The 14,082-nt window shown below is 46.9% G+C and overlaps 1 protein-coding gene across 2 annotated transcripts in view; it reads right to left on the bottom strand.

Moving 5' to 3' along the window:
- The window catches only part of sorcs3 (sortilin related VPS10 domain containing receptor 3), a 260,977-nt gene that overhangs the window by 60,569 nt on the left and 186,326 nt on the right, over nt 1-14,082 (bottom strand). For both annotated transcript variants that reach the window (XM_037254286.1, XM_037254275.1), the window contains exons 9-11: nt 13,650-13,829; nt 2,341-2,487; nt 142-244 (exon numbers count right to left, since the gene is read on the bottom strand). In XM_037254286.1, the coding sequence (XP_037110181.1) occupies nt 142-244; nt 2,341-2,487; nt 13,650-13,829 (430 nt within the window). The remainder of the gene's footprint in view (nt 1-141; nt 245-2,340; nt 2,488-13,649; nt 13,830-14,082) is intronic.

The following is a 14,082-nucleotide window of genomic DNA, read 5'->3' as shown; positions in this document are numbered from 1 at the left end:
CCAATATCTGCTTATGTTCAATGCACTTTCTCTCTGAGAGGGAGATGTTTGCTTTTATATTTTTGTCTTGACACATACTGTAATTCAAATCATTTGAATTATTATTTGACAATGGATAGTTCATTTCAACGTTTCTCCTACCTGTGGCAACAATAACCCCCGGTGCTGAGCTCTTCGTGGAAATTGCGCCTGACAAGTAGGGGTTGTCTGAAGTTTGTAGTTGAAGATTAAGTGAACAGGAAGGCTAGAAAATAAGACCAAAACAGGATCACAAATATATATACAATTATACAAATATGTGGGGCGGAATACATATTTCCTGGAAAATAAATGTAAATTTCCCTATTGATTTCAGAAGACTTACTGTATATAAGCACATTTTTTGGACCATACATTGTTCAAAATGTTTGTTCAAAGCCAAATATTAATTTACTTGAGAATGTATTAAACAGCATTGCCACCACGGTATTGATTTGTTTGTTTTTCTTTTTTCTTTTGTTCCAAATGGCTTACCTTAAGTAGGGACTCACATTGCATTGTGGCCAACTGTAGAATTTGGGTCGGTTATTGCACATGTTGGAAAATTGTGTTAAATAGTCCTCGCAGCAATCGCTGCATGGGTTAGCTTGCATGCTTCTTCTTGGGAGCAAGTTGCCAAAGCCATAGAAACGATTCAATAGACAGTGTTTGCATTTCGCTCCGTTTATTACAACCCTTTAAATTCTTAAGCGGTTTTGACGTGGATTGGATTATTACAAACATCAGCATACAGCTATGATGCAAGCCAATTTATATTTGGGGCTTTATGATAATAATAATTATAATAATAATAATAATAATACATTATTTTATATTGTGCTTTTCTTGGTACTCAGTAGCTTTATGGAAGTGCAACAAAACAGCGAAAACAAACCGTGAAAAGATAACTCATAAAACGACCATCAAATGAAATGCTATATGTATTGATGTCTATGACGACGGACGATGCCTGCCTGCCTGATTCGTAAATGTTAATTTCAGGTTAAAATAATTTACTTTAATCTACATCAGGGGTCACCAACTCCGGTCCTCAAGGGCGCCAATCCAGCCTGTTTTAGATGTATCCCCCCTGCAACACACCTGATTCAAATAATCAGGATCGCTATCAGCCTTAATAGAGCTTGCTGATGAGCTGATCATTTGAATCAGGTGTGTTGTTGCAGGGCTGCACCTAAAACAGGCTGGATTGGCGCCCTTGAGGACCGGAGTTGGTGACCCCTGATCTACATGATTACTGCCTTGTCAGCACCCTGGACAGTTCTGTTTCTCTGCTCCTACCCCTCCAGACCTGCACTCATTGCCCACACCTGTTGTTCATCACCCACTCATCAAGACGCCACCCACCTTAAGCGTACTTCTCCAGTCACACTTTGTCAGTTTGTTCCGTGCTGTTCCCTGCTCTTGGTACCTGTTGCCGATCTTGCTTGTCTGTCAGACTGACTGACCATTCGTGAACACTGCCTGCCTTGAGCTGTCCCTTGTTTCTGACCACAATCCTGTCTCCTCTGTATGCCTGTTTGCTGGCTCTGCTTCGCTTTCCATGAGGTTTGACCTTTCTGCCTGCTCTTGATCACCACTAGCCGGGGACCTGTCTGGTTCAGCGAAGCCCTTTGCCCGCTCACCAACGACTGCTGCTCTCCGCTCTGACGCTGCTTCCTGGGCACACCTACTCCTGTCGACGCTCCAGTCCTCCTATTCCCCTTTCCCTTCATTGTCCATTAAACTGTGTTCATGTTGCACTTAGTCGTCCTGCCCCGTTCGTCATCCTTTTTGCTAGCTAACATGAGCATAGAGCAAATTCCCTTTAATGGCTGTTGTAACTGCATGGTAGGATAGCAATGAAGTAAATAAAGAAAATGTCGTCGATACATTGTCTAGCTGTCTAGCTTTGCAGAAACCTGGATTTCTTAATAGGAACAGGTTTTCACCTAAACTGCAATTTTCCCCTGAATTTGGTCTGTAACAATTAAAGTACTAGCGCTAAGAGTTACCGTGTAAGCAAAATACCAGTTCCGGTGACATCCCAGTTTCTCATCCGAGTTCTAATATTATAAATCGATTTCTACTCAATCGTGTACAGCATGTTTTTTGACTGATACAATACATATTGATAACGATAAATCAATCCCTCATTCCCTATCCAGAGATGCACTAAAATAAGGTACTTTATTCTTTGATTCACACAAATTTTGAGATTTAATGAAAAAAAAAAGAACTTTGCACTTTGTGTTGGTGGTATTATGCATTTTGCGTGTTTTACATCTAATTTTAAACACAAGCATTGGGGTCACTGCATCTTACCAAAATGCAGTGAATTTCATTTCCATCCAGGTCAGTTGCTGGGGCTTGCAGGAGCCTCCAATCTCTTCCTTTGTTGTAGGTGATGAAGGTCTTTACTTGGTTGCCTTGCCGTTTGTTGGCAATCAACATGCCTCGAATGCCGGCTACCTGATGGTGACACATAATTAACACATTTAATACTTTGTAACACTAATAATAATTTGTAATACTCTTGCGAAGTCTTCATTCTAGTCAAATGAGTTAATGAGTTTAATGTCACAAGACGTTCTACTCTGATCGGCCATATTGGATCGGCTCAGCTGATGTGTGATCCGCCGTAATGTAATTTAACATCAGAGTGATCTAGTGAGTAACAGAAACTGCTCAACACTGAACAAAGACAGGTCACTATAGGCAAAATGCTTCAGAATACTTTTGTAGCATATGTTTGGCATGGAAACAACATTCTGCACAAACTTGCACAGTTAAATTCAAATGAATGACTTATCTTTTGCTTTTGCTTCAGTACTTGACAAGCAAAACAGCCAGTCACCCAACAATATTTCTTATTCTGTGTTATAATTAATGTCTTTGTGATTTGGGTGACACAAAACATCATATCCATTAATAAGTGAGGAGACACTGTCCTCAGAAACAGATAGGCCTACACATGAACACATCACATTTATTCTTGAGACACGTTGCTTGTTGTTAATCTCAGGCAAGACATAACCTTCAACAGATCCTACGCATGATCGAAAAAGAGAAGACAGTCTCTCCAAAAGGTTAAAAGTGAGGGGTTTCACTTCAGTTCAGTGTTTAACTCTCTTGTGAGGTACAATTGTGTAAATGCCACTAATAGGCGCCATATTTTACATTGTCAGAAATGCACGACATGCAGGATGAATGTGCGTAATGAGGGTCTTCACTTTCTTGTCTGAGACCACGTGTTGGTCACTGTAGTAAGAATATTTAAACTATATTCCCGGCAGACAATGCAACCCTATTTAAGGACACTGTGTGTGTGTGTGTGTGTGTGTGTGTGTGTGTGTGTGTGTGTGTGTGTGTGTGTGTGTGTGTGTGTGTGTGTGTGTGTGTGTGTGTGTGTGTGCGTGCGTGTGTGTGTTCTCCTGGATCGCCACCTTGACGTGGTGGAGAACCTTGTGTGTTCCAATGAACCTGAGCTTAGGCTCCTGCTAGTGTCACCCATGGCAGTAAGGTCGAAGGGGAGGTTCCAGACAAAACGCGATCCAAAAATACCTAAACGGTGGATGTGGCGGATGATGACAATGTCACAACGGCACTGAAGGCGGATGAAGGCTGCAACAGAGGATGGCCTCCAGTTGTTGTGGTTCTCCATGCCATTGGAACCCGGCCCCCCCTCTGCCAAAGGGTGGTGTGGTGGCTGCAGGCGCATCAGTCTCCCCACATTAAAAGACATCACGCGCAGGCGTCCTCCCGAAAGGGAACCCATCCTACTTTACATCTCGGATAGAAAAAGTCCTGTGGCAACCAGGAAGTGGTGACGGGAGCAGGACAGTGTAGTCTGGGAGCTCCTAGCCACAACCTGGTACACAGGCGGTGGGTGATAGATTCAGTCGCGAAGCTCTTGGACTGAGGCAGAAAGAGCTTTTCAGCAGCTGCATCCATGACTGAGCAGCCCTGTTTAGGATCCACTCTGCTCACCCCAGTAGGGGAGGGGGTTAGAAAAGGTACCCTCAAAATAGCCTGCCTCGAAACTCCTGTCTGGACTACCGCATCCAGAGGGATCACCACATAAACATAAATTACGATTCTACTTTGGAACCTGGAATGTGAGGACCCTCAATGACAACAAAGCCAGTGATCGACCTGAAAGGCAAACCGCCATTATCTCAAGAGAGCTAAGGAGGTTCCAGATTGACATTGCAGCGCTCTCCGAAATCCGACTGGCTGATGACGGGCAGCTGAAGGAGGAGAAAGGCGGATACACTTTCTTTTGGAAGCGCAAGCTTGCAAGTGAGCCACGTATCCATGGCGTGGGCTTTGCCATAAAGAACAGCCTCATCAACCACCTCTATGAACTCCCTGTGGGAATCAATGAACGCCTAATGACCATGCGCCTGATGCTTGCAAGCAGTCAAATGGCCACCGTTATTAGTGCGTATGCTCCAACGCTTGATGCACAGGATGAAGTAAAGGAGACCTTCTATGCTGACCTTGACACCATCCTATCAAAAGTCCCCAAGAAGGACAAGATAATCCTACATGGAGACTTCAATGCCTGAGTGGGACAAAACCATAATCTATGGAGAGGCACGCTGGGAAGAGAAGGGGTTGGAAACATCAACTCAAATCAAAGTCAAAGTCTGCTTTATTGTCAATTTCTTCACATGCCAAGACACACAAAGAAATCGAAATTACGTTCCCACTATCCCACGGTGACAAGACATAGTACACAATATACATACAAGTAAACAACACAAAAAAATAAAAACAAGAAGGCACAAACAATGAATAAATAAGAGTGATGAATAAATAACAAATAAATAAATAACATAAATAAGAGGAGCAAAAATGGAGCAAGTGTGCATACAGCAGACAGTCAGAATATAGCGCAAAAGTACAGGACGCTACGCAGAAGGGGGGAGAGAGTTCATGATCCTAACAGCCTGGAGTATGAAACTGTTGGTGAGTCTGGTGGTGCGGGAGCGCAGGCTCCTGTACCTCTTCCCAGAGGGCAGAAGATCAAACAAAGAGTGAGCGGGGTGACTCACATCACTCACAATCGTGGTCGCCTTGCGGGCGAGATGGGAGGTGTAAATATCCTTCAGGGAGGGGAGTGAAGCACCAATAATCTTACCAGCCGTGTTCACTATGCGCTGCAGGGCCTTCATGTTGTATTCAGTGCAGCTACCACCCCAAACAGCGATACAACTGGAGAGGACGCTCTCAATGGTGCCACGGTAGAATGTAGTCATGACGGCCGGAGGAGCACTTGCTCGCCTGAGTTTCCGCAGGAAGTACAGGCGGCGCTGAGGTTCCTTCGCCAGTGACGCGGTGTTGGTGGACCAGGAGAGATCCTCACTGATGTGCACCCCCAGGAATCTGGTGCTGCTCACTCTCTCCACCACAGCACCGTCGATGGTCAGCGGCAGGTGTTGGGTGTGACCCTTCCGGAAGTCAACAACAGTCTCCTCGGTCTTGTTGACGTTCAGCAGGAGGTTGTTGTCCCTGCACCACGTGGCCAGAAGGTCGACCTCCGAGCTGTACTGAGTCTCGTCGCCCCCGGCGACGAGACCCACCAGAGTCGTGTCGTCGGCATATTTCAGCACGCGGTTGCTACCGTAAGTTGCAGTGCAGTCATGCGTCAGCAGGGTGAAGCGCAGCGGACTAAGCACGCAGCCTTGGGGGGCCCCCGTGCTCAGCGTGATGCTGGTGGAGATTTTGTCGCCAACACGTACCACCTGAGGCCTCTGACAGAGGAAGTCCAGTAGCCAGTTGCAGAGGTAGGTACTGAGGCCCAGCTTGTTGAGTTTGCAGATGAGTCGTTGTGGCACAATGGTGTTGAAGGCAGAACTGAAGTCCACAAACAGCACTCTCACATACGAGTCCCTTCTCTCCAGGTGGGTGAGGGCCGAGTGGAGGGCAGAGCAGATGGCATCCTCAGAGGACCGTTTGGCTCGGTACGCAAACTGGAAGGGGTCTGTGGTGGGGGGGGAGAATGGATCTGATGTGCTCCATGACAAGCCGCTCAAAGCACTTCATGATGATGGGCGCCAGTGCCACGGGGCGGTAGTCATTGAAGCAGGACGGAGCAGGTTTCTTCGGCACAGGTACGATGGTGGCAGCCTTGAAACACGAAGGGACAATGGCCTGCTGCAGGGAAATGTTAAAGATGTCTGTGAAGACACCCATCAGCTCCCCAGCACAGTCCTTCAGTGCTCGACCTGGGATGTTGTCAGGGCCCGCCGCCTTACGGGTGTTGATAGCGGCAAGCGCCCTCCTCACGCTATCGGCAGAGAGGCACAGGGGCTGCTCGTGTGGAGGGGGAGGGGTCTTCAGCGGGCAAGTGCTGTTCTGAGCGTCGAAGCGAGCAAAGAAGCAGTTAAGATCGTTGAACAGACGGACGTCGCCCTCACAGCTCTGCGGCTTGTAGTCCGTGATGGTCTGAATGCCCTGCCATAGGCTCCGTGCGTCCCTGCTGTCCTTGAGGTGGGCGGTAATCTTGCAAGAGAATGCCCTTTTCGCTTCCTTGATGCCCCGGGACAGGTCGGCCCTCGCTGTCCTCAAGCCAGCCTCATCCCCCGCTCTGAAGGCTTTGTCCCTGGCCCTCAGCAGCCTGAGGACAGCCCCTGTCAGCCATGGCTTCCAGTTAGCCCGAGTGACGATGAATTTCGAGAGGGTCACATCATCAATGCAAATGGCACACTACTGCTGACAAAGTGCTCAGAACACAACCTGGTCATCACCAACACACTTTCCGCGAGATGAATACATTCAAAACATCATGGATGCATCCTCGCAATAAACTCTGGCACCTTATTGACTAGGTCATTGTCAGCACCAAAGACCGTTGTGACGTGCTTAACACCAGAGCAATGACCAGTGCAGATGATTGTTGGACTGACCACCGCCTCATTCACTCCATCATGTCTATCCGCTTAATGCGGAAAAGAAGGATGCAGAAAAGACAGAGCCGGCCAAAGCTTAACATCGAGAGGCTGGGTGATACCACCTACCAACAACAGCTCCAGGCGGCTCTCAGTGCGGACCTGCCCAAGCAGTATCGAAATGATGCTGAAGAACACTGGGACGGGCTTTCCTCTACCATCATGCACTCCAACAAAAGCATCCTTGGTCAGAAAAAGCGGAAACATCAGGACTGGTACGATAAAAATGACATTGAAATCCAACAGCTCATAGACATCAAGCGGCAAACTTTTATCACCTGGCAAAATGACATCAATTGCAAGGTTAAAAGAGCAGCCCATGCCAAGGCATAGGCGGCTGTCCAATCAACGGTTAGGAAGCTGAAGAACCTTTGGTGGACGAGGAAGGCTCTGGAGATTCAGCAGCTTGCTGACTCTGGAGACACCAGAGGATTCTCGAAGCCACAAGAGCGGTATACGGCCCCAGCTACCGTTCCCTAACCCCCCTTTGCTCCAATGATGGGGTCACGTTGCCAAAAGAAAAGGGAGCAATAACAAACAGATGGAAAGAACATTTTGAGGATCTTCTGAACAGGGACACCACTCCGGAGATAGAGGCTCTTGAAAAACTCCCTCAACAGCCCATAATTGAGAAGATGGGAGAACCACCCAGCCTGGAAGAGGTGCAGGATGCAATAAGGAAGATGAAGAACAACAAGGCGGCCGGCCCTGATGGCATCCCAGCAGAAGTCCTGAAGGAAGGCGGACCCGATCTCTTCAGACACATCCATGCCCTGCTTCTCAAAATATGGGAACAAGAGAAAATCCCTGCACAACTTAGGGATGCCCTAGTCGGCCCCATCTTTAAGAAGGGAGACAAGGCAGACTGCGGGAACTACGGTGGCATTTCTATTCTGTCCACCACAGGCAAAGCCCTAGCTCGGGTTTTGGCCAACAGACTCACACCCCTGGCAGAAAACATCCTTCCCGAGTCTCAAAGTGGTTTCTGCCCAAACAGAAGCACCACAGACATGATTTTCATTGCTCGTCAACTTCAAGAAAAATGCAGGGTACAGAATTTACCACTATACATGGCCTTCATAGACCTCACCAAAGCCTTCGACTCTGAACCGTCAAGCACTCTGGCTGGTTCTGGCAAAGATTGGCTGCCCAGAGAAGTACATCCGGGTACTGAGACTGCTTCATGACAACATGTCAGCTACAGTCCTCAGTGGCAGTGGAGATGAAACAGAACCCTTCGGGGTTGACAGGAGTGAAACAGGGATGTGTCATTGCGCCAACACTGTTCTCCATCTTCATTTCTGCTATCTTCCATCTCACATGCAAACATCTTCCCCATGGAGTCCAAATTATGTACAGAACTGACGGGCAACTTTTTAACATCAACCGATTCAGGGCCAAAGGTCGAACCACCACCATATCCATCATGGAGCTGCAGTATGCGGACGACAACGCTCTTGTAGCCCTCTCAGAAGAGGACTTATAGTGCACACTCGTTGCCTTCACAAGAGCATACAAACAGCTTGGTCTAGCCATCAACATAAAAAAGACCCAAATTCTCCATCAGTCATCACCAAACAGTACTCCTGTCCCGTCCCCAAACATCTCCATCGACAACACCAGACTGGAAAATGTGGACTACTTCCCATATCTGGGCAGCCTCCAATCATCAAAAGCCAACATTGATGAAGAGTTACACCACCGCCTCAGCTGTGCCAGTGGGGTTTTGTCAAGGCTAAGGAAGAGAGTCTTTGAGAACCGCGACCTTCCGGCGAGGACCAAAATCCTGGTCTACAAAGCTGTCATGCTGCCCACTCTTCTGTATGGGTCAGAGGCCTGGACCGCATACAGCAGACACTTAAAAGCACTGGAGATATACCATCAGAGATGCCTCCGAAAAATCCTCAGGATCTGTTGGGAGGATCTATATACCGTAATTTTCGGACTATAAGTCGCACCGGAGTATAAGTCGCACCAGCCATAAAATGCCCAAAAAAGTGAAAAAAAAACATATATAAGTCGCTCCGGAGTATAAGTCGCATTTTGAGGGGCAATTTATTCGACAAAATCCAACACCAAGAACAGTCATGAACGAGCAACAACAGGCTAAACGATAGGTATGCTAACGTGACATAAACACAAACTAAGAGCTGAGAACGGCCCTGACGTAAAATTCAGAGTTATTCAAAAAACTATTACATAAATAACACGTTAATAAAACCATCTGTGTCACTCCAATTCATTAAATCCATCAATCGTCCTTTGTCAACAATGCGTGCGCGCCGCTGACGGCTCTTGCACTTCAAAATATTCCACAGGCCCATATAACGATATATAAATTATATATCAAATTACTATTATATAAGCAAGAATGTTATCAAACCATCTGTGCACTCTAAATCATTAAATCCATCGATCAAATTCCTCGTCCTTTGTCAACAACGCCGCGCGTGCGTGCGCCCTGACGTCAGCCTCGTCGTTATTCCACAGATCTACTATATAACTATATTGTAGCGTTAACAAAGTTCAAGGAAAGACGTGGGTTTGGTAAACGGCTCTTTATTTAACAAAACAAACTTACAGGCGTGTGGCGGCGTGGACTTCCAGCCACGGAAATGGAAGAGAGCTCCATAGACGATAGGTATGCTAACGTGACATAAACACAAACTAAGAGCTGAGAACGGCCCTGACGTAAAATTCAGAGTTATTCAAAAAACTATTACATAAATAACACGTTAATAAAACCATCTGTGTCACTCCAATTCATTAAATCCATCAATCGTCCTTTGTCAACAATGCGTACACGCCGCTGACGGTTCTTGCACTTCAAAATATTCCACAGGCCCATATAACGATATATAAATTATATATCAAATAACTATTATATAAGCAATAATGTTATCAAACCATCTGTGCACTCTAAATCATTAAATCCATCGATCAAATTCCTCGTCCTTTGTCAACAACGCCGCGCGTGCGTGCGCCCTGACGTCAGCCTTGTCGTTATTCCACAGATCTACTATATAACTATATTGTAGCGTTAACAAAGTTCAAGGAAAGATGTGGGTTTGGTAAACGGCTCTTTATTTAACAAAACAAACTTCCAGGCGTGTGGCGGCGTGGACTTCCAGCCACGGAAATGGAAGAGAGCTCCGTAGAATAGGACCGGGCGTGCGTAAAAGCCATGACCGAGCCCCATCCACCGTCCCTGGACAGCCACCCGGCCGAGCGCCGGCCCTCGACTTCCATCCACGGAGGTGAAAGACAGCTCGGTAGAGTAGGACCGGGCGTGCGTAAAAGCATTGTCCGAGCCCCATCCACCGTCCCTGGACAGCCACCCGGCCGAGCGCCGGCCCCCGACTTCAATCCACGGAAGTGAAAGAGAGCTCCGTCGAGTCAATCTTTGTCCTTTATGTAAACAACGCCGCGTCGCGCTGCTGACGACGTCGCGCTGCTGACGTCGCGCTGCTGACCGCGACGTCGCGCTGCTGACGTCACTTGAAATTCAAATTACAGTAATCCCTTGCTACATTGCGGTTCGTTTATCACGGTTTCCTTTTTTTTTTTTTTCTTTTTTTTTTGAAAGATTTTGAAAAAAACCACATATAAGTCGCTCCTGAGTATAAGTCGCCCCCCCACCCAAACTATGAAAAAAAACGCGACTTATAGTCCGAAAATTACGGTACTAGATCTGTGGAATAACGACGAGGCTGACGTCAGGGCGCACGCGCGGTGTTGTTGACAAAGGACGAGGAATTTGATCGATGGATTTAATGATTTAGAGCAGGGGTGGCCAACCAGTCAGAGACTAAGAGCCACATTTTTTTACTGTGTACCGCAAAGAGCCACATGCCCCCCCCCAAGCGAAGCGAACACGCAGCGTTTGACGGCCCATTAACACCCCCCCCCCCCCCCGAAGCGAAGCAAACGTAAAAGAGCCGCATGAAACCCGGCAAAGAGCCGCATGCGGCTCGCGAGCCGCGGGTTGGCCACCGCTGATTTAGAGCTACACAGATGGTTTGATAATATTATTGCTTATATAATAGTTATTTGATATATAATTTACGTATATATCGTTATATGGCCCTGTGGAATATTTTGAAGTGCAAACGCCGTCAGCGGCGCGCACCCATTGTTGACAAAGCACGATCGATGGATTTAATGAATTGGAGTGACACAGATGGTTTTATAAACGTGTTATTTATGTAATAGTTTTTTTTTAATAACTCTGAATGTTACATCAGGCCCGTTCTCAGCTCTTCGTTTGTGTTTATGTCACGTGAGCATACCTATCGTTTAGCCTGTTGTTGCCCCTTCATGTCTGTTCTTGGTGTTGGATTTTGTCGAATAAATTTCCCCCAAAATGCGACTTATACTCCGGAGCGACTTATATATGTTTTTTTCACGTTATTGTGGATTTTATGGCTAATGCGACCTATATTCCGGAGCGACTTTTAGTCCGAAAATTACGGTATATTGTTCATTTGTTTTGGGACTGTGCTTTTATTGAATCACCCTTAGTGTTACTTCTTTCTTGTATAATGTGTGTCGCCATATATACGTATATGATGCTGCTGATTATAAACTGCAGGACCAGCGGAGGGCCCACGATAAATTGCCCCTTTGGGGACAATAAAGTAGTGATCCCTCGCTATTTCGCGGTTTGTCTTTCGTGGCCTCAGTGCATCACGGGTTTTTAATATTAAATACTGTGGATATTTCGGTGCATCGCGGATTTTTGTGGCGTCACTTGGAACGTGAGGCTTTGTCTGCCTATGTGACTTTACAGCACACTATTGGCCGGTAGAGGAGACAAGACCAATGGGAACATGTTGATCTGTATTCTTGCCGCCTTAGAGCTGTAAGAGCAGTGCCAACCACACTTTATGTCAGCCTCCCGCAGTCCCACGACGTATCAACTCTTCCACTTCCTTCGCGTCAGCAGAATCAGCAGCATCTCTGATTTGCGCTTTAATTTTATTAGCACGCGCGGATCCCCATTACATATGCTGGCTAGCACGATGAGAGCAGAGCGGAGTCGTGACACGTTTAGAGTAGTTTTTTTGTGATTTTATGAGTCTTAGTGAAGCCCTACAGACTGTTTCTAAAAGTCAGTTTAACTTTGAAACGTTTAAAAAGTGTTTAAAAACGCAATAAAGTGTTTAAAAATACAATTATGAAAGTGCGGATATCATAAAAATAATGATTCCATCGCGGATTTTCACCTATCAGGGATCTTGGAACCATCCATCCATTTTCTATACCGCTTGTCCCCGCGGGGGTCACGGGCGTGCTGGAGCAGTCATCGGGGAGTAGGCGGGCAACACCCTGAATTGGTTGCCAGCCAATCGCAGGGCACACAGAGACGAACAACCATACGCACTCACACCTTGGGGCAATTTTGAGTGCTCAATCGGGCAAGTATGTTTTGGGATGTGGGAGGAAACCGGAGTACCTGGGGACAAAATGCAAACTCCACACAGGGATGGCCGGAGGTGGAATCGAACCCACACCCTCCTAACTGTGAGGCAGACGCGCTAACCAGTGCCCCACCGAGCCGAGCCGCCCGTCTTGGAGCCAATTATCAGCAATAAACAGTGGGAATGGGAAGTAGCTGACCTCGAGTCGGTGAAGAGAATTTTTCAAGACCTCAATTGCACTGTCACGCCGTACCATGAATATGCAGAGTTAGCGATTAAAGAGGCAGGCTTTCCTATCGCTGAAGTCAATGTGGTGGTTAAAAAGCTACTTGGTGCCCCAAGGGTGGATGACATGTCGATTTCCTCAGCCTGGCTGTTGTGGGGCTCTGCTCATTAACATTTCTCTGCAACATTGGACATTGGGGACAGTGCCTCTGGGTTGGCGTACTGGGTGGTTGTTAAGTATGAAGCGGCTGGGATGAAAATCACCACCTCCAAATTTGACACCAAGGTCTTCAGTCCGAAAATGGTCGACTGCTCTTTCCAGGATCAGATTCTGCCCCAAATGGGTGGAGTTCACGTATCTAGGGGAGGATGGAGATTACAAGATTACATGCATCTGAAGGGTGTCCAGGCTCTCCCTTAAAGATAGGGTGAGAAGTGTCATCCGTGAGGGACTCAAATTCGAGCCACTGCTCCTCCACATTGAGATGAGGTGGGCTTGGGAATCTCGTTAGGATGCCTCCTGGACACTTCCCAGGTGAGGTGTTCTGGGCACATCCCACTGAGAGGAGGGCTAGGGGTGACCCAGGACATGCTGGTGAGACTTTGTTTCCCAGCTAGCCTGGAAACCTCTTGGAATTCCCTTGAGGGAACTGGACAAAAGTGTTTGGGAAAGGTAAGTCTGGGCTTCCCTGCTAAAGCTGCTCTCCCGCGAGCTGACCCTGATGGATGGGTGGATGTGGATGGATGGATGGATGGATGGATGGATGGATGGATGGATGGATGGATGGATGGATGGATGGATGGATGATGGATGGATGGATGATGGATGGGTGTTTCAGTCCGGAGATAGTTGAGCAACCGCAAAAGTAAATGGTTACATTGCAGGTATGTACTCTTCTCTTAATTCAAATTCATGTGCAAATGGTTTAGGGTAGGTCCCAGATTGCAGTATGAAAATAATAGAACATGTGACTTCCCGTTCAATCGATGACAAGTTTTCTTACATTAACGACCAATTTCAATAGGAGCCTACCTCATACAAATCCAGCATCTGGTTCCCTCCTATGCCTTTAGTTGTCTTGACATTTTCCATGGCCAAGGTGAAGTAGATGCCTCTCATGTCAGACAGGTAGAGGTTATAGGTGTCATTCTGGTTCCACTCTTGCACTGCTGCAAATACCTGCTTTTCATCTGTGCTGACAATGTGTAAATCCTGACAGGGAGCAGCGAGAGAAATTAATAGGATTTATGACCAGACAGCGAGACGAGTGAGATTAGAGAAGGCTGACCCTGTGGGAGTGGTCATGAGATCAATGACATACTGTGAATATACTAGATGGTTAATGACAAATTGCACAGTGTACTGTACCTTTAGCTGTACAGCAGCTTGTGATACCATAATAAATCTAACTTTCAAAGAACACCAGTCTAAATACGCAATACAGTGATCCCTCGGTACTTCGCGG

Source organism: Syngnathus acus, chromosome 1, assembly GCF_901709675.1.
Source record: "Syngnathus acus chromosome 1, fSynAcu1.2, whole genome shotgun sequence".
Taxonomy (NCBI): domain Eukaryota; kingdom Metazoa; phylum Chordata; class Actinopteri; order Syngnathiformes; family Syngnathidae; genus Syngnathus; species Syngnathus acus.
The sequence above is the reverse complement of the archived record's forward strand: the minus strand, read 5'-3'. Positions and strand labels throughout refer to the sequence as shown.